The 26,243-nt window shown below is 41.9% G+C and overlaps 2 protein-coding genes and 1 long non-coding RNA gene across 6 annotated transcripts in view; 2 read left to right on the top strand and 1 right to left on the bottom strand.

Annotated features, from left to right (window-relative positions):
* BICD2 (BICD cargo adaptor 2) overlaps window positions 1-9,191 on the top strand; it is a 93,205-nt gene extending 84,014 nt beyond the window's left edge. Inside the window, exons 6-8 of one of the 3 annotated variants that reach the window (XM_035106323.3) lie at window positions 142-293; window positions 3,133-3,298; window positions 6,858-9,191. In XM_035106323.3, the coding sequence (XP_034962214.1) occupies window positions 142-293; window positions 3,133-3,298; window positions 6,858-6,863 (324 nt within the window). In that variant the 3' untranslated portion in view covers window positions 6,864-9,191. Of the gene's footprint in view, window positions 1-141; window positions 294-3,132; window positions 3,530-6,857 lie in introns of those variants that run through there. The other 2 variants (XM_035106322.3, XM_035106321.3) reach the window with 2 other exon arrangements.
* On the bottom strand, window positions 8,632-25,532 carry LOC132591708 (uncharacterized). 2 transcript variants are annotated; one of them, XR_009557104.2, is made up of 5 exons: window positions 25,399-25,532; window positions 17,066-17,173; window positions 16,198-16,276; window positions 15,290-15,381; window positions 8,632-8,663 (listed from the first exon to the last, which is right to left on the bottom strand). It is a non-coding gene; the product is annotated as an uncharacterized LOC132591708 (long non-coding RNA). The 2 variants fall into 2 exon arrangements; XR_015948230.1 differs by lacking the exons at window positions 8,632-8,663; window positions 16,198-16,276 and having other exon boundaries at window positions 15,301-15,381.
* Window positions 24,991-26,243, top strand: part of FGD3 (FYVE, RhoGEF and PH domain containing 3) — a 110,032-nt gene continuing 108,779 nt past the window's right edge. Inside the window, exon 1 of the mRNA XM_035106318.3 lies at window positions 24,991-25,308. Coding sequence (XP_034962209.2) covers window positions 25,296-25,308 — 13 coding nt within the window. The 5' untranslated portion in view covers window positions 24,991-25,295. The remainder of the gene's footprint in view (window positions 25,309-26,243) is intronic.

Below are 26,243 nucleotides of genomic sequence, written 5' to 3'. Positions count from 1 at the left end.
GGTGATTCTGTGTTCAGATCCTAGTAAAGGTTCCAAACAGGTGTGGAACGCTGATGTTCTTGGATGTTCTCCATTTCTTAATTATCTATAATCTCATTAACTGTGATTATTTTCTTTTGCTGGTTTTGGTAAACTTTTAAGACAGCAGAAGTTGCTCTGGCCAACTTGAAAAGCAAGTATGAAAACGAAAAGGCCATGGTTACGGAGACAATGATGAAGCTGCGTAATGAGCTGAAGGCTTTAAAAGAAGATGCTGCTACCTTCTCTTCTCTGAGGGCCATGTTTGCTACCAGGTAAAATACACTGAAATGTCAACAAAAGTTGGTAACGGGGGGAACAAATAGAACTTGCTACAGGACCAATGTACCCTGGGAAATGTACCGACACAAGCTTCCTCGGTGGTCGTGTTGGGTAGTAACACCATCATCCCTAGTCAGATGAATTCGCTTGTGCTCCTTCACTCCTTGAGAGCTGGTAGCTTAGCTTTATATCCAAAGGAGCACTCATGGTTTCTTTTCCCAACAACAACAACAAAAAAGCTTCCCAGTCATGGTTGGTTTGTTAGAAACAAACTCTCAGAGCTGGTTTGAACACCACATGAAGCCAGCTGCTCCATGGTTTGTTTTCCCCACTCAAGGAAGGGAAGAGGGAAGCAGGGAGGGCTTGAGCTGAATGCATAAGGACTTAGCTTGTGCACAAGGTAATCTGCCTACTCTGTGGTTTATGGCAAGAGTCAGATCCCAATGAATATTGTGTGGGTGGCTGGGTAGGTGAGAGAGAGAAATTGCACACTAAGGATGCAAATCTATACTAGAGAGTAAGTCCCATTGAACACAATGACATCCAAGTTCACGTGCATAAGATCATGCTGCTAAATACACATTTTTCTGATTTTACACAAAAGTAAGGCCTTCAAAAATGTTAAAATGCTTAACATGCAACATATAATGCTCAGCCTGCAACACACACACACACACACACACACACACACACACACACAGAATCCCAGCAGTTGAATATGTGTCTTCTTTTACCATAAGAAAGCAAGAAGGTTCTAGTCCAACACGGGCAGTAATGTGTGTGCACATGGGATACCTAGCTTAAATAGCACTGGAAGTCTCATGCACAACAATCTGTAAGGTCTTTATCCAGCACCAGAAGGCACAGTATCTCTTTTTTGAAGACTGTTTCCTAGCTTTTATGTTATGCTTACATAAAATGTATTATGGATGCCTTCCAGCAAGGAAAAAGCAATAAATGGAAATTATGGTGTCCTGAACTAACAAATGAGGATGAGCAACGCAGAGCTGCAATATAGCTGTGGTTTTAAAATATCGCAATAGTTCTAAATGCATGCCTAGGATCTGAGGGGAATGGCGCTCCGTGGTTGAGCATCTGTCTTGCAAGCAGAAGGTCCCAGGTTCAATCCCTGACAGCTCCAGATAGGGCTGGGCCTGAAGTCCTGGAGAGCAGCTGCCAGTCAGTGTAGACAATACTGAGCTAGATGGACCAAAAGTCTGACTCAGTATAAGGCAGCTTCCTCTGCTCCTATGTAACAGAAACCGGTATGAGGCTTGAACTACAGCGCAGGGTATACTGGTAAAAATACAAACACGTTTCAATAGTGGAATTATAAGATGTGTAGTAACTTTCAGAGTGGAATTGCCTTAGTATCTGGATCATATATATATATACACCCTGTTTCTCATATTTTAAGGCATCCCCATAAAATAAGCCATAGCAGGATTTTTAAGCATTCAAGGAATATAAGCCATACCCCGAAAATAAGACATAGTGATAGGAGCAGCAGCAATGCCGGCCGCGGCAGGAGGAGGAGGAAAAAAATAAGACATCCCTTGAAAATAAGCATAGTGTTTTTTTTTGAGGAAAAAATAAATATAAGACGTGTCTTATAATATGAGAAACACGGTATATATATATATATATATATATATATATATATATATATATATATATATATTGTTTGAATGAAGAAGTTTCTGAATCACATTAAATTATGGCCAGCACTTAACCTAGTTTACTAGCATGAATTACATAAATAAAACCCCAAGGTTGGTTTTTTTTTTTAAATGATGAAAATGTTACAAAGGTGTGAGCAAACTTTCATGTTCTCCAGAACTATTCAGATGTTACATCAAGCAAAACAGGGTCAGGGTGTAGAAGAATCTAGGCATGATCTTGTTACCCCAAAGTCTGCAGTTAAAGCCATCTTAAAATGGAATAGGATTAGGAGTCTTGCTGGGTGAAAGACAGATTGCAGAATGCACCCAGGACTACTGGAGCTAAGAAGCAAAAAAACGGAAAGCTCAGTTGGTTACAGCATGGTGCTAATAACACACAAGGTTGCAGGTTCAATCCCCATATGGGACAGCTGCGTATTCTTGCATTGCAGGGGGTTGGACTAGATGTTCCTCAGGGTCTCTTCCAGCTCTACTCTGATTCTATCATTCCCCATTGATGAAAATGTAAAATCTCATACTTTATTCGGTTCTGTCTCCAGCCTTAAAAAACAACAACACTCAGGATTTTGTGAAGCAGAGAGCAGAAGAGAAGGGAAAGATTGTGTTCTTTTATATTAGCAATGCTGGAGATTTATTTGAGGTGCCTAATTGTATGCAGAGTCAACAGATGCCAACTTGGTAATATTACCTGTTGGTTGAAGGATATGTAACTCCTCAAATTGCTGTGTGTGTTTGGGGGTTCACTTGCTAAAGGCACATGTCAACATCAAAATCTTGTGCTCTCTATGAAAACCTTGCATCTCATAGCCTTTGCGACACAGCAGTCTTGGAACTGATTAATCTTGATTACTTCTGTAAGTCATAGAAGCCATATGCTTCCATAATTGGTAGAACACGTAAGCCAGGAACTCGTGGGTCTCAGTTATAGCAACCTTCCCAAGCTGAAAGATCTATTTTGCCCCTTCAGAGCCCCTAGAAGCTGCTGCAGCTGAGATCAGTATGCTCTCTTGACATGTAAGTGCCTGCTATCTGTACGAGTAGCCTGTCCTTGTGAGTCCAAAGAATGTGTCTGAAAGTTAATACGTGAACCAACTCTTGGGTGCTGGTAGCAAAAAAGCCATGCCGCTTTAAAAGTTCTTTCTCATTGCAGGTGTGACGAGTATGTTACCCAGCTGGACGAAATGCAACGCCAGCTTGCCGCGGCCGAAGACGAAAAGAAGACGCTGAACTCGTTGCTCCGTATGGCCATCCAGCAAAAGCTGGCTTTGACCCAGCGCCTTGAGCATCTTGAGCTGGACCATGAGCAGTCCAAAAGGGTGCGCACAAAATCTGCTTCCAAAGCCAAGAGTAGTAACCCCAGTGTAAGTCACATACGGTCGTGCGGAGACAGATCCGAAGGATCTGTGCTTAATAACCAGGTGTTTTGCAGCGAGAAGTATAAGATCTATTGCGATTAAGAAGGCGAAAAGAAAGAAAGAGAGAGGCCGTAAATAATGCATCTGATGTTTGTGCTGTTTGAATGTCAGCATAAATCCCCACTATATTAATGTTGCGGTGGTGCGTGGCTTTGTACTAGTATGTTGTTAAACCATGTAATACAGGTTGTATTATAGTGGTCTTAACTGTAACTGATTCACAAGCATGGGGAGGGGGGATGCTGTTAACAAGCTAATGATGGAAAAGCACGTGGCTGTTTCCAGAAGGAGCGACTTTGGTTTTGCTGTTTATGGGTAAGTGTTAAAGGTGCAGGCCAGGTGTACGATGCCTGGCGTTACTAACTGTAGCTTGTCTAGCGCAGATGTGATCCTTTCCCCTGGGTTCTAAGCAGTTCTTCAAGCAATGGAGATAATTTCACTGGCAAGAGCCATCTCCTTGTTTAATACGCCTGCGAAGTGGTGAAATGCAGTGCTTAAAAATTAGATGTGTAATGTTGGGTGTTAAGAAATCTGTGTTTTGAACCAGAAACAAATCTAAATTAAATCTGCTATAGCAGGTAGTTGCTTTCATTATTACCACTTAGCAAAAGCCAAAAAAGCTTTGTTATAAGCTGTTAAGAGCTAGGACAACCTAGTAGGAAGGATACCTTCTGAAATTCTTGTGTTTCCTTCCTTGCTTCGCTTCAGAGGGTTAACCTATTGAAAATTGCACAATTAAAAGAGAGAGAGAGGAGATTCTGGAACGGAACTTTACACTAAAAGAAAGCAAAATTAGAATCTCAATGTTTCAGAATAGTTATGTTGTGGGACAATACCATATACTACAAAGATTTCTGTAGTATTATGTTGTTGTTGCTTCTGGCAGTGTAATTTGCCAGGAAGAAGGTGCATTATATATTGGGCACCGTTCAGCCAAAGTTAGTCTAACTTTAAATCTCCTTGATTTTCATTGAGAAAGTTAAACAAGTGCTTAACTCTCTTCTGTTTCAATCAATGGGATTTTAAAGCGCGTAAGGTCATGCTCATTATTACTATATCTGCACAGTATACGTGTACAGAATTAATAGGAGTGTGTTCTAGTATTGTCAAGTTGCAATGCATTTCTCTTTAACTGTCAGTATTAAGGCTTAATAGGATAGTATTACAGAGCTCTGTCTTTTGTTCAAGCAAAAAATAAAGATGAAATAAAATTGCATTTTTAATGCAAGCACACATTTCACAGGGCTCTACATTCTAGGCACAGGAAATAAAAAAATAACCAGTTTATTCTTGTTTTTATGTAATTATGAAGTAGGTTAGTAAATGCATATTCATCTATTAAAAAAGATGATTTGTCCATTATTGAACTTTTAAGGGGCCTTTTTAGCCACTTAATTTCAATAAGTTTGATAATTGTTAAAAAGTGTACTTCATAATTGGTGCCTATAGAAATTGTAATGATACAAGACTGGGAGTGGGGAATGATGCTTTTTAAATTGTGATAAATTTAAGGAGCACAACAAGGCACATTTTTGTAAAGAAAGAGAAACAAAACAATTCAAAAGTGCCTAGCCTCAGACTTTATTTTAATGTAAAGCCCTGTTCGTTTTGTACTCTTTTCAAATAACTTTGTATGCTTAGAATACTACTAAGAAGTAATGCAGGACGGCACAGCTGCGTCTGCTGACCGTAGTAATATTCCCCTCCTCCCAAAGCCATGCTAATAATAACAGTGATCTTTGTGTTGTTACTGCATCATCTTACATTATTCTTTTTAGATGACTAGCAGCTTGCTTCCTCTGTGTTGCCGCTCTGCCTATAAAGTAGTTAGGAGATATAGCAGTGTTACTGTAAGGTAATAAGGGGAGTCTTTCCTGTTTTCCTGGCAGAAGGAAGCAGAGTGGTGCTTGGACCCCTCAAGAGATTAGGCACAAAAACAAATTGCAAAAAAATTGCAAGGGAAAAAAAGAGAGAATCTGGCAACTAGAAATGACACAATTGACATTATATCTGCCGATGTATAAACAATTCTGAATGATCCAGTTTTAATGTATTGCTGAAGAATGGGCAAACACAATATTAGAAAAATTGTTGTCAGAACGGCAAGTCTCATACAACTCACTTTATTACTACATTTGCAGAAAACACAGCCTATTCTCCTGATTTTGAGCTTTAATAGCAGGCTTTGATATTTTTAGAAGCAGAACACCTTTTAGCAAATGTTCAATCCTGCTTTTCTCCTCTTTGATGCACAATAATCCAAAAGGCCTTTTGAACCCACCCCTTTTGAAACAAAATGCCTTGGGAATAACTAGGCATTTAGAATACTGAACAATTTTGCTCCATTAGTAGCAGTGGTTGCTATTGCTTTTGCATTGATGGGGAGCTGATAATAACCTTTCTAAATATATCGTTTTCTCTGGTGGTGCTTGTAACACAGGAATACTCAGGTGGGGGTGGGGGGGGAGAAAAGGAAGTTTTATGGAATCAATAGCATTGGCAAGTTTTCAAGTTAACTGAAATGAAATAGGGAAGTCTGGGTGTTGTGAGATGGTGACAGTGTCTGTTCATATTGCTCAAGGCAGCATATTTACAGTTTTCAGCTGGCTTACTAACAATTTTCATGGTGATCTCTACGGCTGTTTTACGACCACAAAGGCTTTGCACCATTTTACGTCTGGAGTATTCAGAGTCACTCTGCCTAGCTAGCAGACTTGTGTTCCGGAGCAGCCCAGATAGACTCTGACATTTGTCAGTTTCCTATGCCCGGATTGGTTTTTAAACTTGCTAGGAAGAGAAACTCTGAATAATCCCCAGGTGATTTTCTTCTTCTTGCGTGTAAGCTTTGATAAAAGATGTTTGGGGTTGTGCTATCGGCTTCCTCAGACCAACTCCTGCTAAATCAGTGTCTCAGTTTGTTTTTTTAATGCTTTTGTTTTTTGCTCTTGTTGAGTTGGGATACAGCATGGAAAACCTACTAAGCCATCACCTACCTCTACAAAGCAGGACTTTTCTCCTGGATGACTTCCTGTTCTGTTCATTGGCTGGCATGATACACTGACTGAGCTGCATGTTTCCAGAGGGGCTGCGCTACGCTTCATTGATAAGTTCCCTCGTGTACTCACCGCTGCCTACTTACCGCTTGAGTAGCATATTGATTCAGGACTTGTAAGGGACTTTTCTTCCTGCACAGCTTTTTGCTAACAGTATGCATCAAAGCATTTGTTCCAGATGCTTGAAAAGCACACGTGAGCTGCATTGACTGCTTTACCTTAGAAGACTAACCGGTTCCCCTCAGCTGACTAATGTGCGATGGGGCTCTTGCAGCACACCCCTGTGTGTATTTGAAGTTTTCCGTTCTTGAGTTGAAGAATAATGACCAGGTTTTTTCTTTTCTTTTTTTTCATTTCTAATGGTTTTTGTGTTCTTTTTCTCCCCCCCCCCCCTTTCCACTTTCCAGCTGTAGAGTAGCTCCCGGAGAAGCCTATTGCAACTGTGCAACTTCGTATCTTAGCCTGTGTCGTTGTGGTTAGAAGTGGCGGTAGCCTGTTGCACAAAAGAATGGATACCATTGACCATGAACCTCTCTCCCCCCCTAAAAAAAAGGCAAAAACCACATAATTTTTAATATGCAACATGCATTGTTGGGTATTCTTCCCCCTCGCTTTCAACCATATATTTTTTTTCTTTTTGGCATATTATGTCTGGATACAAACAAACAAAGCTTTATCATTTTAAGTGCTGCTGCAGGAAGAAAACTTACAAATGCTGAAGAAACCTACTTCATCATCTGATAATTGCCATGGTAGCTTATTATGGCCTATTAGAAAGGTTCACATGGGTATTATTATTTTTTGTAACTTTCATTATAGAGCATTCATGTGAAACAACAACAACCAACAATGGTCTGATTGTTTAAACCTGTGCACTTTTAATATTTTGCTATTTACTTTAACGTCTTTTTATTCTTTTTTGTAGAAGAGTTTATATGGAGGGGGGAAGTCCAGTGACTTATGCACATAGTCTCTCTCCATTTTGGACTTGTGCTTGCTGTTTTCCCATCCGCATGTGGCAGAGTTTTATATGATATTGTTTTGCTCTACACTGTGTTTAGAAAAGAACTTCCAACACAAGCCAGGAGTTCTGCTAAACTGTATATGTGCTGTGCATCAGCAGCTTTTTTTTTCCTTATAAAATGTTAAGCTTTATCTGTTTTAAATTACTGATTTTTAACTGCCATGTTAACTGAGAAATCCAGGGTATTCAAATTCTGGGGTTTTTTCATATTGTATTATTATTCTTAGGAATAGTTCAATGTAACAAGAAGAAAACTTGACTTTGCTCTGGTTAAAACAGTTATAGGCACTTGAAAAAGAAATATTAGTGTTACCTATAAATTCCAGAATGTCTGGGTTTTAGGAAAAATCTTAATGGTGTATGATTGGTTAACAGAATTTTATACAACTATTACCACTTAAATTCCAAATTGGAATTGTTTTTTGTTACTACTTTGTTTTATTGTGCCAAATTGTGGTGCATTTTAGAAAGACAAATTCTAAAAGTTGTCAGTGCTAGGGTGTTCTATTTCAGCGCCTTTTTTGTGATTTAATTGTTGCCAGTAGTGCCTTTCATAATTTTAAAGGGAGAAGCCTAGGCTAGCTTAGTCTGTCCTTAAAGGAAAGGAACCACGGCTTTGGAACCTAGTCATGATGTGGAGCAATAAGCGCAAAGCAAACTCCCCTGCCGCACATTCTTTTTTTTAAATGGGTAGACCTACTATAGAGATGATATATGCGCGAAATTGTAAAAAATTCTGTTAGCCAATGATACTTCATCATGCAAATTCAGGGGCATAGAAGAAAAGAACAAGCAGACAACTATTAAAAGAAGAAGAAGAAGAAGAAAAGAAACACCCCAAAATATACTTTGCAAACCAAACAAACTTTATTGAACAAAATAAGAAGCAAGATGTATTAACACATTTGTGGTTGCAGTACAGAGGTTGTTTTGGGAATATTGGTGTTCTGGTAGCTTTGTATGGTGGTGGATCAGTTAACCATAGTATTGTTTGCAAATGTGGAGAAGAAAAAGAGGAACAATGCATTTAATATATTTTTTCTCTTGCATGTTGTATCTAATCCATGGTGATTTCAGGAAACAGAAACTGAGATGTGCATCAACAAAGATGGACCTGATGGTGCTATTTGTTGAGGGTAACTTTGAATTATCAAATTTGGTACTTTTCAGGGGAGGAGAAACCACCTTCCTTTAAAAAGAAAAGAAAAAAAGAGTAGAAATTGTAATAATAAATGACGTGGGAAAAAGATTTCTGTTTGCTGGAAGAAACTTTATTATTCCTAGAGGTGGGGACATATATTTTCATCTTTTTTTTGGTTACAGTATTGATTCATAAGTGGTATGATTACATTTTAAAATTACATCTCTATGTGGGTATTTATTTGAAATGTCAAAGTACTGTATTATGTTTTTACGTGCATTATCTTTTAGTGGTGGATTGGTCTTTGTTTCATTGTCATATGCATGTACTCTTGCCAAGTAACCTTTACACAGACTTGGGGGGGGGGGGAAAGGAAGCTGATATAATTGCTTAAAAGCAAGACATGAAACTGATTAAGGTACAGCTCTTGTGTTAATTTGATAATTTTAGGAGGTGTAGAAGACAAAAACAAATTAATTCCAAATTAATCCAAAAAGAGTGCATGTTGTGTAGGAAAGCAATCTACCTGTGTAAAGGTAGTCATATTGGCAGTATCAATAAAGGAGAAAGAAAGAGTTTCTGGCTGGTTTGTTTTTTAATTGCACCACTTTTGTTTGCTGAAGTATTTCTAGACCTCTTAACAGTATTAATGTATGAAGTCTTGACATGTGTAGGCATGAGTCAGCCAAAGTTCATCACTTTTAAAACCCTTTTATTTCAATGGGAGAGGTTGAAACGTGTGTATATAACACTCCCATTGAAATTAACGAGTCTTAGAATGGCTTCCGTCCTGCTTTTAGATGTACATCCAGGACCGGCACAAGACATTTTGAGGCCTGAATCGAAGGACAAGATAGTGCCCTCCCACAAGGCACATACAGAAGCCAATTGGACCGACCGTTGAACTTTGCTCCAGTACTGGTGAAAGGCCAGTGTCTTCCACTGCACTTGAGGGCAGCAGGCTAGCATAGGGGGTACAAGACAGGTCACATGGCATTCACAGCTCCAGCCACTGCCCGCACCTCATCACCTGCCACCTGAGGCAGCCGGCTCACTCTGCCTCATCATAGGGCGAGCTCTGTGCACACCAATGATTCTTGAAGCGGGCTCATGCTGCTCTTGGGATCTTTAATGAAGATGATTGCATGCTACCGACAGAACGGCATTTCCTTCAAATACCTTGCTCAGCGATGATCAAACAGAGAACCAATATTAGTGTACTTGCTCTGGAGAGCCAGCAATAGCCACACCTGTTGAAAGGGGAGGAGCTTGAAACTCTTCAGAACATGTTGTATTTTTGTTTACTCAAAGCAGGATATGCTTGTTGGCTGGTATCCATTCATTCAACTGAGATTATTTATGGCCAAATGATAGGCAATACTTGCATGAGATATGGTAATTGGTTCCAGGAATCAACTAGGTAATTAGAGTCCACTGTCTGTGGGTGGCACATGTTTGAATTATCTGTGGCTTGCACTTCTGAGGTGTTCCCTGCTACCACAATGAAACTCTCAGAGCAAAAGCAAACCACACACATAGTTTTGGAGCATACAGAAAGTATCAGCAGAACCAAGCTTCTTGATAACAGATCTTTATCGTTGATCCAATATAACTTGTATTAAAAAACAAGCCTTTCTGCTTTTGGATATGGAACAAAAAAGGTGGTATGAATTTATTCCAGCAGCCGTGATAGCAAATCTAAATCAATGTACCTGTTAATAAAATAGTTCATTAGGAGAAGCATTTAGTCCACATCAAAAACAATACCTACCGTAGTTATCTTGGCACACATTTTCTCTCTCCCTTTCTTATGTTGAATTGGGTGCTTCAGTTTTACATGAAGCAAAAGGAAGAGTGTCATCAGTAATAACACTATTAAGGGCTTGATTTTAGATGCAGGTCTGATTATTGTTGTTAAACAAGGAGTTACAAGCTTGCATCTTTGCAAGGGGTAGAACTTCAGCCTGACAGATGTTGCTCTGCTTAATCTCAGGGCGAGGAACCTTCTATTAACCTAACGCTTACTCCCACCTGTCATGAACAATCAACAATTTAATGCTGAGTGCTTGTTGCCTGCCTATAGTGAGGCTCTTCACAGTCAAAAATAATAATTGAATTATAGTGTAGACATTCGTTATGAGAGCAAGACTGAGTTTAAAAGAACTAGGTGACTGATCTGTTTAGCTGCTGAATTCCATCACTGTTTTGTTAACTACAGGGAATGCTGGAATTATTTGCCTTCCTGGCATGTCACATTGCGGAAGAATATGGATTTTCTGTAGCCCACGTTCCTGACTCTGAAAGGGAGATGGCAGCAGTGATGCCTTCTCTTGCCTAGGAGGATGTAAAAAGTGAATTCATTTTGGCAGTTAAGTGCAACAGTACCTAGATATAAAGGAACCAGCACTCATGGGCAACATTTCTACCCAGAAACAATGCATCTGGCTACCATGACATCACAAAAGTGATAAAAGCCATAGGCTGGACTGTGCCACAAAGTTCTAGATAAGCACATCCTTTGAACATACTGGGCAACCTTCATTGCTTTGTATCTACAATCTGCAACCAGCCCTGTACAGTGGTGCCTCGCTAGACGAATTTAATTCATTCCACGGGTCTTTTCTTATAATGAAAAATTTGTCTAGCGAATCCCATAGAAATGCATTGAATTTTTTTTTTTTTTTTGCCGATAGGAACACATTAATTGAATTTCAATGCATTCCTATGGGAAACTGCGATTCGCTAGACGAATTTTTCATAGAACGAATTCGTCTAGTGAGGCAACCTCTGCTTGAAAAATCCTTTCGTTAAGCGAAAATTTCGTTAAGCAGGGCATTCGTTAAGCGAGGCACCACTGTACTATTTCCCTAGTACATTTACACATAATGGGCACAGATGGTATTAAATTAGATGCACAGTTAATATTAGAACTTCTTAGTGTGGAGGGTGGGGAACAATCTGAAGCTGGCAAAGAATGCAGAGAGTCTCAGCCTCCCTTCCAACACTCATTTTCAAATATCTCCAAATATGGAACACCATTTCTGTCTGAAGTGACTGATAGGTGAGAGGGCAGTTCTTCAGAGCAGCAAACTAAGTTGATCGCCCCGTCACTGAAGGAGGAAACCAATAAAAAGGAGAAAGAAGGCACATCAAGTGGAAGACAGCCACCTTTGTGTGTTCATTTATGTCAGAAACATTTTCACTGTACTATTTATTATAAGCTGCTTTGAAGCCTCATGAGATAAGTGGAGTAAAAAATAGATAGTATGATGCCATGTTTTGCAGCCACACTGTCTTGTTTATTGTCTTTTCTTAGATATGCTGTGACTACATTGTCCTTGAAGGATAGTTCTCAACCTGTCCAACACAGATAGTGGAACTAGCAATCTGCGGTTAAGACAGTAATCCTTATTTTCAAGTGAATATGGCGGAATTGGGCTATACAGCACTAGAATCAGACCACCACCATAATCCTTTCCAATGCCAAATGTAGTGGTCCAGTGGAGATAGACTTTAAAAATGTGTTAAAAGGCGGGCAAAAAGGACTGACAAACAAAGATCCATCCTTTGGGATGTTTTAAAACTGCCACACTGTGTTTTTTTTAACTGCCACACTATTTGAGAGGGATTTCCCCCTGCTCTTGTTTCCATCTGAAATCTCTGCACTCCACTTTCTTTTACTTCTAATTCCACATAAATCCCTATTACTAGGGTATTAAATGTGGCATTGTAGAGTGCTTCACATTTTGCTATCTGCAGTTCTCACAACCACCATATAAAGAAGATCATAATTTTGGAGATATTGCAGATTGAGGAGTGGGCTTTCTAAAAATAGGGTCTGTGGCTTTGGAGTCTGGCTTGCAAAAATAAAGCTACCCAGTGCTAATATATATATATATATATATATATATATATATATATATATATATAGAGAGAGAGAGAGAGAGAGAGAGAGAGAGAGAGAGAGAGAGAGAGAGAGAGAGAGAGAGAGAGAGAGAGAGAGAGATTAGAAAAAAGGTGCTGGAGCTCACCATGAACTCCCTTGAATGGCAATGGTGCCCACCTGAGAAGTGCAGGAACTGAGTTCTGTTGAGTTCCATCTAAAAAGCCCTGAAGCCACATAAAACGATGGTTTCAGCTGGGCTGCAGGTTGAGAGTCCGTGGCTTAGAGACAGAGCACATACCTTGCATTGCAGTGGTGTTGGGTTCCCTTCCTGTCATCTCCAGCTAAATCAGTAGTGGGAGAACCTCAGGCCTGGCGCTGGATGGAGCCTGAGCAGGCCCCTCTGGTCCTCAGGGCTAGCCATGTCGTGTACCTCCCAGACCACACCCCTTCCTGGCGCTGCTCTATGCCCTGTCCAATGCTTTTACCTGGCCCGTGAACTAAGCTAATGCCTCTTGTTTGCCTGGGCAGAAGAAGACACAGCTAGCTGTACTGTAGCCTGCTGTACAATAGGAAGAGTTGCATCCCTGCTCGCCTTTGCCTTTGGTTCCTGTTCACTGTTGACATGTGGTCCACATGGCTTGTAGTTCCCCAGGTTGCAGAGCTGGAAAAGAGCCAGGCCAGAGACATGGGGAGAGCCACTGCCAGTAGAAAATACAAAACGAGATAAACCAATGATATGGTTGTAAGACATCTTCACCCAAGGTTATTTGTTTGGTTTTTAAATCGTATTGACAGATATGCTTGCTCATGAGAGAGAGTCATTGCTTTGTTCTCTCCTCAGCACCTCAGGTTGTATAAAACTCCTAAACAGGAAAACAAAAGGATTATAAACCCTTCACAACTAAATCCTCACAAATAATTTTGCATGCGTGCATGCATGTCCTCTATACTTGCGCAGAGTGCATTATTACCCCTCAATGTCCTTGTTTCATAAACCTACGTACCAGCACTAGCATTGCAACAATTCAGGCATTGCTAGCAGTTTATTCCTGTCAGCCTAGACAAGTGTCATGATCACTTTCTGCAAATTTATTGGCTATTCTGGGCAGTTTGACAGAACCATTTCCTGACATCTCCGCTTTCTGCAACTGCTCTTTATCACAACTAATGACAGCAGGGCTGTCTATACAGGGAATGTGATACCTGAAGCCTCTTTCTCCTCTAGGTTTTCCTTCCTGTGTATCTTGTTTGCTTCTTACTCAGATTTCACATCTGGCTTGCATTTTCTAAGATAATATTAGGTGAAAAGTACATGTTTTTTCCCCATTTTATACAGGGGGCCATAAACATGGGAGTCAGTTTCCTCTATTTGATACAGTATTGGGTATGGATATTAAAAAATTAAATTCCCTGTTGGTTGATTGACTGTTTGTTAAAACCATGTACAGTATATAGCACACTTCATTTCAAAAAGTACAAAGGCAGTTCAAAAACAAAGCAACAACAAAATAATATAAGAATAAAAAACAGCTCAGTAAAACAAAGTTTAGTAGTGAAGCTCACACCATTGTTTCATTTGAATACCTTTCAGGGAATAAAAGGACTATTATTTATTTATTTATTTATTTATTTATTTATTTAATTTTGTATACTGCCCTTCATCTGAAGATCAGGGGGTGGTTCACAACATAGAATCCAAAATACATAATAAAACAAGAAAAACCCAATAACCCCCATCCCACAAACCCATTTAAAAGGAATGTCAATCAGCCAAAGTCCTGGTTAAAGAGAACCATTTTCACCTGGCACCTAAAGATATGTAATGAAGGTGCCTGGTGAACCTCTCTGTGGAGAGAAATCTACAAGTCAGAAGCCACCACAGAAAAGGCCCGTTCTCATGTTGCCACCCCCAGACCTCACAGGAGGGTCCAGGTCGGTCCATATGGGAAGAGGTGGTCCTTGAGGAACTGTGATCCTGAGCTATTTAAGGCTTTATAGGTCAAAACCCGCACTTTGAATTGAGCCCGGAAACTAATTGACAGCCAGTGCAGTTGGGCCAGGATCCCTGTAATATGCTCAAACCGCCTTGCCCTGATGAATGAACAACCTGGGTCACTGAATTCTGCACCAGCTAAAGTTTCTGAATCCTCTTCAGAGGCTGTCCAATGTAGAACATGTTGCTGTAATCCAGGGGTGACCACTTCCCAAGTGACTGCGATCTACTCACAGAGTTAAAAACTGGCAGTGATCTACCACCCTTTGGGGGGTTCAGGTCAAAGTTGTTGAGCTTTTTTTTTAGGAACAAAAGCCCTGTTTTTTGGGTTTCAGGTGAAAGAGTTGTTAGCTCTTTTTTAGGGAGGAGGAAAGCCCTGTTTTGGGGGGGGGGGTGCAGGGAGAAACTGTTGAGCTTTTTTAAGGCGAGCTTCTATGGGGGGGGGGGAGAGGCTGTGATCAACCACTGATCTACCACAGACGTCCAGTGATCTACCAGTAGATTATGATCTACCTGTTGGACGTGCCTGCGTAATCTAACCTAGAGGTTACCAGGTTACCAGAGCATAGATGACAGAAGTTAAACTATACCTGTCCAGATAGGGGTGTAGCTGGGCCACCAGCCAAAACTGATGGAAGGCATTCTGCGCCACCGAGGCCACCTGAACCTCAAGGAACAGCAGTGGGTTCAGAAGTACGCTCGAGCTATGTACCCACTCCTTCAGAGCGAGTGGAACCCCTCAAGAGCAGGCAACCTGCCACCCATCCAGTGTAGGGAACCACCCACTAACAGTACCTCAATCTTATCTGGATTGAACTTCAGTTTGTTCCCTCTCATCCAGTACATCACCAAGGTAAGACAGCAGCCCAGCACATCCACTGCCACACCTGCAGATGAAAAGGAGAAGTAGAGCTGCTCTTATCAAACTTTGGACTATTTTTGTTTCATTTTTTTTTAAAAAAACATTTATATATCCTTCTTCATGGAAAATCCCAGGTGGTTTACAACAATTAAATACAAACCATGCTGTACAAGAACACACCCACCCCACCAGAAAATCCACAGTAGCAAAATTAAAATACTGTGAGCTAGGTAATAACAGCAGTGAATGTTTAGAAAATATAGAACACGGCAATATTCACCATGTCTACTCAGATGTTAGTCAGATGGCAGCCCAGTTCTTTAGCAAGCACCTAAAACCAGCCAGCGTTTGTGCTTCCCTAACATCTAGTGCAGGCAGGGGATCTGAATGCAATTATAAATAGACTTATCGGGATATGTGCTTTTCTGCTCACTGCCCTTGGACAATTATTCTCAAGTAACATCTCTCTGCTTTACTCTGTCTTTTACAAAGGATACTGAGTACATGGATGACGAATATTTGGCCCTTGAATTCAGGATTGTTGTGATGTAGCATTTAGTAGGTTTCGGCCTCCTGCTATGGTTTAACGGCACAGGATTACTATTGGAAAGTAGGTGGCAAACAGCTACTTAACTGTGGATGGCCCTCTTCCATGCAGAAACTGCTAGGTACTTCTTAATACTAGTGAGAAACTCAAGGAAACATTTCTATGCATGAATTAAAGAATTTAAAATACTACAAAGGGACCACTAGATGGTAGTACTGCACAAAATTGTCTTACAACAATCAATGCAAGTACCATAGGTGGAGATGTCATGCAGCTGTATTAGTCAGCACAAACCTTAAAATTCCCTTCTACTTGGGGCACTTGACTCCTCACTTCACCGTCATCCTTCACTGTGTCTCAGAAGAAATGTTTCCTTTGCAAAAAAAAAAAAAAGTTGTTATTTGTGTATGCTTTTTTTCAATAGGACCATGCAATCTTCTGAGGTTCACATCTTTCTTAATCTGGAAGTACTTGGGATTTTGGTTTTTAAAGGGTGAGGCATTTTTTTCTTGCATGCATCTAAAACAAATATATGTTGGTTCCACAATGTATTATTGAAGTTCTGGGCCACAGCTCTTCGTGTGCTGTTTTCAATTTAAACTTGCTTTTGTGTAATGTTCACTAGATATTAGCCAGCAGCATTCACTGGAGAAGGGAGGACCCTCTGAAAGAGACTGGTGTGTGTTTGTGTGTGTGTCTTGGGGAGGTGCTTGGGGGAAGAGAAGGAGGAGAAGTCTTGCTGCGTAAGCAGAAATCCATTTAGGTGATATTGGATATTATTCCCCACTGTATTTAGGGTGTACAATCCAAGGAAGAAAGTATGTATTTTCTGTGGCCTACAGTGGTTACCCTGCTTCTGTGAGTTGCTATAAATATTGGCAAGCTAACAAATACTGTATCTGGCATCATTTATGCCTTTCTTAAATTATATAAAATCTCTGGATATCATGCATGTTTGCTGCTTGCCTCCTGGGCATAGAAAATCAGCTGATGAACTAGAGCTGGACTTCAAAGTTTCTGCTTTCCAGTGGTAAGGCCACGAAGGAACTCTGCTTCATCTGCCCAACTTTTATTATTTTATTTAAATATTATAATCCGATACAGCAAACAAACAGAAGGCCTGTAAAAAGTTCTTAATTGCTACAGTGTGGGATAGGCTCACCTCATAAATCCTTTATTCCTTGTATACAATATTTAAGGGAGGGATCATCAACTGGAGGTCCCAGGCCAAATCTGACCATATGAGAAGCTTTGCATCCTTCCTTGTTACCTAGAGTTAAAGAAAAGAAAAGAAAAGGGCAGTTATACTAACAGAACTCGACACAAGTCTATGAAATCTGTCCTCCTCCCATAGTAGCCATCCAGAAAAACTTGCTGCTGAAGAGGTTTTTTTTAAAGACATTTACACTGAAACCTAAACATTTTTACTAGAGTATAATAAAGCTAAAGCAAAAGGACACCTGGATGGTTAAAAGTCCAGTCAAAGGCGACTATGGTGTTGTGGTGCTCATCTTGCTTTCAGGCTGAGGGAGACGGTGTTTGTCCACAGACAGCTTTCCATGTCATGTGGCCAGCATGACTAAACTGCTTATGGTGCAACAGAACTGATGGAAACCAGTTCTGATGGAAACAGCTGATGGAAACCAGAGCGCATGGAAACGGCATTTACCTTCCTGCCGGAGCGGTACCTATTTATCTACTCACACTGATGTGCTTTCGAACTGCTAGGTTGGCAGGAGCTGGGACAGAGCAACGGGAGCTCACCCTGTCACAGGGATTTGAACCACCAACTTTCTGATTGGCAAGCTCAAGAGGCTCAGTCAGAATGCTTAGGATTGTACTGTTATTTCAGCGATGAGGGATGGTTATCAGCATGAAATTATAGCATCATAATGTGTGAGCTAGTGCTGTGAGTAATGGCAAGGATGAGGAGACCTCATCTGTATTTTTCTCCTCTTGATCTCAATAGTTCAGCAGGAAGGCATCACCAGCTGCCATCTATATTGGTCATCACTCTAATCTAAATTATATTTGTGTGACCACCTGCCTTTGGCCTTGAAGCCGCTGTTGCTCTGAAGAGCAGAGGCAGCAGATGTGATAGATAGATGATCAAATATTTGCTTTGATGGTAAATAAGAGGGTGGAGGAGACAACAAGGACTGCATATACAAGAATGGTTAACATTGTCCAGGTGTGTTAAACAAATAAATGTCAAAGTGGTTTGTTAACAACAGAAGTGCAGTAAACAAGTATTTTCATGACAAAGAGGTCTCACGCCATTTTTGAGATAGCATGATATCTTAGAGAATGCATTGTCCTGTATCTATCTGCCCATATATTAACATCAGAGGAAGATAACGTTCCTGGTGGTTGCTGGACAAGTGTGTAGTGGAGGACAACAATGGCTTCTCCATCCATGCCTCTAAAGAGAGGGAATTCTAGAGTCAGGGAGCAATCTCACACCCGAACAACATGTGCAAGACTTGCCAGCAAGCCGCTCAGAGTAGCAGGGAAAGTTCCCCTCCTCTGGAGAGACCTGAACAGCACTTGTTTGAGGCCCTCTGGAGCCCTGAAAAGCACTCCCTGTATGTTCTTTATTTGTATGGTCATACATTACTCTTCCTTTCTTACATACATTCCTGCCAACCTAGCAGTTCGAAAGCACGTCAAAATGCAAGTAGATAAATAGGTACCGCTACAGCGGGAAGGTAAACGGCGTTTCCATGCGCTGCTCTGGTTTGCCAGAAGCGGCTTTGTCATGCTGGCCACATGACCTGGAAGCTATACGCCGGCTCCCTCGGCCAATAATGCGAGATGAGCGCGCAACCCCAGAGTCGGTCACGACTGGACCTAATGGTCAGGGGTCCCTTTACCTTTACCTTTACATTACTCTTAAGCATAGATGTGCGCATGAGGTGTGTCAACCACACTCTAATGCTCAGGCAGACCCCCTTTCTTAAGGGGGAGGGGGGATCAAGGGAAGCAGAGGGTTGCAGGAAGAATAAAAAGGCTGGAATAGAACTGCAGCTTCTGCCTGCATCTGTCCCTGGTGATTGGCTCCAGCAGCAGCAGTAATGGAGGAAGAGGGACTTCCTCCTCTGCAGGATTCATTCCACCTTTTTTCTTCTGCCTGTGTCTGTCATTGTCTCATGTCTCTGTTTCCATTGGAGCTTCGCTGGCCACCTTTTGCAGAGAGATCCATGGGAGTGAGGGGCTGCTTGTGTGCTGCGCAATCAAGGAGAAAGAGGAGTCATCCAGCCCTTGGCCATCCAGATCTGTCCTGCTCTGGTCAACTTGGCACAGGTCTTCTCTGCGGGGAAAATCTCTCTCTTTTGGTTTCTTGACCACTTTTGTTGTGGTTGTTATGTTGGCTTTTTGCCTCTGTGCCTCTTCCTTGTCCTTATTTATTTGTCTTGTTGTTTCCCATACCACCACTCCCTTCTTTGTTGAAATAAATAATCAATAAAAATATCTGGGTGCACACCCCAATGCTGTTAAGGAATAATGTCTAAGGCAACACCCCTTTCATATTCCAGTGATAGAAATCTTACTACTGTACTGTATGCCACTAGCTTGGCTGTGAGTGCTCCAGTAAGGAAGAAAAGTACTCCCCCTGCTGGTCTCCTACTGGGTCTAAGCCTGATACTATACAGCAGTGGTTTTCAACCAGTGTGTTGCGGCCCCCTGGGGTGCCTTGAATAATGGTCAGGGGTGCCGCGGGCAACGCTGGCCTCTTTCCCTCTTTCCTTCCCTCCCTTCTCTGATGCCCTCTCATGTCTCTGCCTCCCAAAGGCTTACATAGTTGTTTGTTGTAGCAGCCCCGGCTACAAGCTCCGCAGGTAAGTGGTGCCTCTGGGGCTGGCCAGGGGGTGCTTCCCAGGCCCCGGGGGGGGGGCAGTGTGAGGAGGCACCTCTCTTTGGGGCAAGGGGGGGCAGCTCAGAGACCAAGGGTGGAAGCTGCAGATGCCCAGAGGAGAGAAGAGGCTGAGGGAACACTCCACAAGGGATGGTGTTTGAAAAGGGCTGAAGGGCTGCCGGCTCTGCAGGCAAGGGGTGACACAACTGGGCTCTTGAGCTTCACAGGGATGCTGAAGAAAGAATGTGGTTGGTCAGGGGAGCTGTGGACTCAAAAAGGTTGAAAACCTGCTATACAGCAATGAGTTTTGCAGTAACAGCAGCAATGTCAGTGTGACCACAGTGTGTGATGAAGCGACTAGACTACTGGATTTAAATATGAAGCCTGCCATGTGACCTAAGGCTAATTGACTGCTTTCTCTGCCTAATTTACCTCAGGAAGTCATTGTGAGACTCAAACAGTGCTTGGAACTTTTATTCTCTTTGAGTATTGTATACACCCTCACACACACACACACACACACACATTCTCTCTCTCTCTCTCTCTCTCTCTCTCTCTCTCTCTCTCTCTCTCTCTCTCTCTCTGTTGCATATACAAGTTCCTTGAAATGGGCTATTTGTTAAGGACATCATCAGAAGTATTAACTTATGGCAAAAAACATTATTATCACAAAAAACCTGCTCAAGCCAGCTGTTTCCTGAAAACAAAATAAAAACAATAGTATTTTAGAAACAAACCAGAGCATTTGAGTGCTTTACAGATCAAAATGTTTAGGTAATTTTGAGATGTTGCCACTTGCTGTTTGAAGTAAAGACATAATAAAGTACTTGTGCTAAGGACAAACATCACTACAGTACAGTATTAGGCTGAAATCCCACTGCATTGAGTGGGACTGAATCAGAATAAGCCATCCATTGGATCAGGCTGCACACAGCAACAGAGCCTTAACTGTCCTGAGCATGTTATTGTTCTGTTATGTTTGAACTGTGGCAGCAGTTCATACAAGTGCACCCTATTGATCTAGTTGCATGTGCTCATGTACCCTTGGAGCTTGTGCACAGGTGAGCTGCACCATGAATTCCAATAAAGCTAAACATATGTGTGAATTGTGGACATGTGAACCCTCTCTGCATTTAAATGAATAGAACAGCTTTGTGGGCAGAGAACTGTATGTGATGCTTGATCCAGGGGACCTGTGTTTATCTCCTTCTTACCCAGGAAGTCTTAATAGCAAGCAGTTGCTGTAGCATTTTTTTCCAGCCTATTCCTCTAGCCCCAGCCATATCTGTTTCCTGAGCTATAGACTGCTTGACAATGAGTTATTATAAACTTGCACTCTGAAAGCCATTTCTTAGTATACATTTCAGTTTTCTGCATCCAGAATAACATCATAGAGTTTGGTGTAAGTATAACTGTGCTTCCCATTTGTGGCATAATTGTAATTCACTGCTTTGCTGTTTGTTTACATGTGATAGGATCTCAGTCCAAAGAACTTCAGTAGCAAAGTTCATAAATATTCAGGGTACAACAATTTTAATTCATCTTCATGAGAAAAATTCTTGTTGAAGGAAGTGGGCTCTAATTTAAAATCCTGCCATTTATAAATAGGGAGCTGTTGCACAAAGGAAGCATTTTGTACATTCAGTAGAGTATCATATGATGGCAAAAGCACATGAGGGTCACCCTAAGGATTACCTCATACAACAGTGAATGAAACACATATCTCTTATATGAAAATTGTGTCAGGAGAAACTATCTACTTTCAGATGTTGTGGTTTATAGTCTCTGATGACTCATAAAATGCAGAGGAATTTATATGCATAGATTTATTTATCATGAGCATATTTTGGGAATCTTCAGTAATGTGAAAAGCATACCACCAGGAAGAACAGAACAGTGCACAAAATGTTTTCCTTCTGGATCAATAGCAATGCATTATGGTGAGCAAAAATGAATGAGTATATAAATTCAAGTTGAACCGATCCTCCTTACTCCTTGTGCGTTGCTGCTCTTGTGGCGTAATGAGATAATGAAGAAAAGCTCCACGTTAAAATATTTCATTTTGCACCAGAGACGGAAAAATAAAATCTGAACTAAAGCAGCTATCCTCATTTACTGGAAATGCTGCCTTTATGATGATAACCTCAAATCAAGTGTTACATACCATAGATTCTATTATCTCCAGCTCTAATTGCGAGATGGGAAGTACCAGGAAATGTCTCACTTAACTCAGTGACAAAACGTGATTAGGACTGAGCTGTTTGTCAAATCATTGCTGAAAAAGTGGAAAATCATAACAGAAACTTGTAATGCCTACCTGCGTGAAATGTACTCCACAGAATGGTCAGCATGAAAGATGTGGACTCCTATTATACAGGAAGTACCACGAAGTGTAGTTTTTAAAGGGTATTTTGACACTGCTTGCTAATAAAATATATACAGTAGTTGGTGTTGTATATGAATGCTTAAGTCCTTTCCTCCTACAGTATAGTAATAACACTGCCTTTGTGATTATTTGCATTTTCATTAGCTGCCAGAGACTACGATTTATTAAGTATTATATAGCCTATTTTTTTTAGTCATTCTGGCAGGTTCTCTTTTCTGATGTGATTTGTAATGCCAACTCCACTGTGGAATATTAGATGACAGCAATGAGTAATAGATGAGCCTTACATTTTGCCTTGGGAGGCAAATAAAATTCAAACCACATTAGTTAAGGAGCACTAGAGCTGAACTCCTCCCCCTCCTCCCCTACCCACCCAGGTTTTGTAGTGTTTCATGTGGCAGCTTAAAGGAAACCACAAGCACTGAAAAACCATCAACCCTGTTCTTTCATCAATGAGATACATAAGCCTTCTTTTAATTTCACACTGGCTTTCAAGAATAAATGGTATTTCCACACTGATAACCATCCCCTCCTCCTCTCCAAGAAACCAAACACAGGAAATACACTTTTGGCCTGATCCTACAAAGCTGTTATGTTATTCCCATATGTATAAGCACAGGGCTTTCCCCCCCCCCCAGCCGGAACACCTCTCAGGTGGGTGCCCATTGCCATTGTAAAAAAAAACCCAAGGGTGGCGTTCATAATGAGTTCAAGCACCCTCTTTTTCTCAAAAAATAGTACCGTATAAGCATTTGCTCATAAAAAACAGCAGATATCATGGCAAAATAATGCACCTTCCTTGTTGCTCTGTTCCCATGATACCCCACCTTAAATCCCAACGCTAGTTTTCTGTCCACTCCTGGATACAGCACAAACCCTTGTCCTTACCTTCAAAGCTCAGGTCCTCCCCACACCATCTTACTACTCTTATGACTCAAACCACACTTTCTTGTCACCTTTAGTCCTCCAGCTCTGCCACTTGACCATCTGCTCCCTCAAAGGACTCCCCCCTTTTGTTGTTACACTTGTAACGACCTATGTCCTGTAACCTGAACTACAATCCTTTTTGGCCGAAGAAGCAGGGTAAAAAAAAGCTTTAAAGTTAACAAACAAACAAACAAATGTGTTTATCCGACCCAACAATGTCTTTCTGTAATCAGGCACATAATTTTAATCTAATTAATTGCTACAAATTTCTCCATTATCATCCTGAGACTATTAGAGGCAAGAGGCAAGAAGGCACCCTTTAGAAAATAGAAGTCTTGTCCAAATGAGAACAAAAGAGAAGACAAACTTCGGCAAAAGGAATGCAAGCAGACAAGAAGGAATGCATAAGAAAAAATCAAGGAGTGCATTGCTAAAAACAAAAAAGATAAGCATAAAAAACCCACTTTAATTACATTAGTAGGCAACAAGAGACTAGCGAGGGAGGTGGTGGAACACTTGGATGACAAGGGAGTCAAAGGTGATACAAGTGTGAGAAGTGTGGGTTCAAGTGCTATGGGTCACATCCAACCTATACATTTAAAGCACTTGGCTTTAAAGCGTTTTTAAAAGTACATGGATTTTCCATAAAGCTCACCATCTCCATCTAGTGTCACATTGTATATTGCACTTAAAACACAATTAAAATGTTTTATTTGCAGCTGTATAGCTGAGTCCATAGTCTAATCTACTGCAATGCAAGAATCACAACACACAGTCTCTCATCCAATTTGAAACCATACTGGACCCTGCTTAGCTTTGCAAGTGTGCTAGCAGTTTCATTGCTGCCAGTTGTATGTACCGGTACATACTTTAACATAATGTGACTGAAAGCTAGGAACTTAAAGTGGTAGTGGGAAATAGTTTTCAAGGTGCATCTAGTACCCATCAGCACCATCACCAAGGCAGAGAGATGTCATAGGGCACCTCCCGGGCCGATGCCTCCTCCTTTCAAAAGGTAGGGTTGCCATATGTCTGCAGCAGTGTCCGGGCAGAAATCAGAAAAATGTCCAGGAAAAATCGGATGTATGGCAGCCTGTGCCAGCAGTGCCTTTTTTTTTTGGATAAAAATAGCTCAACAACTTTTCTGTCCAGGTTTTAACTGTTTGAAATATGACAATCCGACAGAAAGTGACAGCTAGTTCAATCTTTAGTCAATGCTGCTTATTAGAGTGGCGTCCCTTGCTCAGCTGATGTATTTATGTTGTTAGGGCACTGACTGTTTACATATTAAGTTGGATTTAAATGAACTAATGTGTATTGTTTTAGTGCTTCTTGTTCTGGGATTGTGCAGACAATGATGAGCACATTCGAATAAATAAGTAAACAATGTTAAAATAATGATCGGTCTGGCCCTGCCCAGGGCACCCATTACTCAAATATTTGCCAGATTTTATCACTTTGCTTCACCTCTCAAAGGCAGGTGCATCTTTGCAGAAGACCTGGCAGTAAGATTCCCTCCTGCAAGTTACTCCAAGAGTGCACAACACTGAGGAAGATTTATTGTTTTATATTAAGAGGAGCAGAGTCTTACCAAAAGATCCTTGTTGCTTTTGCTGCACCAGACAACAAAAGACCAAAGCCAAACTTTTAGCTAAGTTGGGACCCCCCCTCCCCAGGCCTTCTTTTTACCCACAATCCCCCCGACTTTGAGCGAAGCCAGAAGAGGCTTCTCGTTCTTCCTGGCTGTGGGATGTGAGCGGGGAGTGGAAGAAACCTGAACCCAAAAGGCGCCCACCCCCCTTTCCCCGCTGCAGCTGCACCTGGCGCCTTGGCAGGCTGGGCACGTTCCTCTCCGCCGGGCCGCACGCCTTGGTCGGCCGGCCCCCAACCAGGAGAGCGCACGAGCCTGGCTCTCGGCGGCGAGGGGGTGTGGAAGGCGAGGCGGGCGCCTGTGTGCGGCGAGAGCCGCGGGGACCGCGGTGGCGGGCAGCCCTGTCGGGAGGCGCGCCGCCGCCGCCGCCGCCTCCCTCCTCTTCCTCCTCCCGGCCGGTGCCTCAGGGCGAGATGCAGGCGCCGGAAAGAAAGCGCGCGCGGGAGAGACAGCGAGCGGCTCCCCGCGTCCCCTTCTGAGGGCGCCTCCTTCGCCGTTGTGCAGCCCAGTCGTGCGCCTCAGGGCCCGTCCAAAGCTGCGGAGGCGCTTCTCCCGAGGGGCATAAAACGGAGATGGAGCCGGAAGGTGAGGTTGGGGTGGCGGGTGGCAGTTTTTGCTACTCGGGGGCGGGAGCGGGCAGGGGGGTGTTGCTAAATCTCTCTCTCTCTCTCTTACCCCTTTTCCAAGGCTCCCTGCTTGCATGTGCTTCTCATGTCCCTGCGCCTCGGGAAAAACTTTCCGTTCAAGTTGGCTTGGGACTGCCAAATCTCACTGCACGGAAGCCAAAGTCCTGCATTGTTCTCTGTCTGCCCCCCCCCCCCTCCTTCAAGACTTTCCTCAAGGTTTGATCGAGGGGGAGCTTGCTGTCTGGCGGCGGAATGTGCTGGAGTGAATGGGCTTTCTTTTTTAAACTTCCAACATGCAAGGTTTCGCTGGAAGTGTTAATATCAACCGACTCCCCAGACCTGCGTTTTCCTTGAAACCAGCCTGGATTGCCTGCTAATAAATCCGGCGGCCCACATTTCACTCAATAGGCGCCAAATGGTTTGTTCTGGCTCTGCCTTGGAGGGAAACACCTTGCTGAAAAATGTGGAAGGTTGAAGAAAGGGAGAGGACAGGGGTTTATATATTTTGGCACATGACCTCCTTTCTTGGTGTGATTAGAAAGGATTGGATTGATGTGCATCTTAATGATGATTGTACCTGTGGTTAGTTTGTTCCTGACATTTTTCAAACAACAATACTGGGGAAACCCCTTCCTGATGGTTAAGAATTCAATGTTGGTTAAGACTGTAGTCTTGTAGCCATGCTTCCAGTAGTAGCTTGCCACAGATACTTGGAAAGTTCTCAGTGTAACATATGACGGCAGGTGCCAACCCCTTTTTGCATTAGCACTTGACTGCCAGGTACAGTATACTGGTTTTGAACATGGAGCTACTCTCCATTGAGTGATTTACTCCCTTTTGATAAATGAATTAAAGCTAGTGTCTGTCACAGTACTTTGCAGTGGCAGATTTCAT

This window comes from Zootoca vivipara, chromosome 2 (assembly GCF_965207765.1).
Source record: "Zootoca vivipara chromosome 2, rZooViv2.hap1.1, whole genome shotgun sequence".
Lineage (NCBI taxonomy): Eukaryota > Metazoa > Chordata > Lepidosauria > Squamata > Lacertidae > Zootoca > Zootoca vivipara.
Note: the sequence above shows the minus strand (reverse complement) of the source record. Positions and strands in the feature narration are given on the sequence as shown.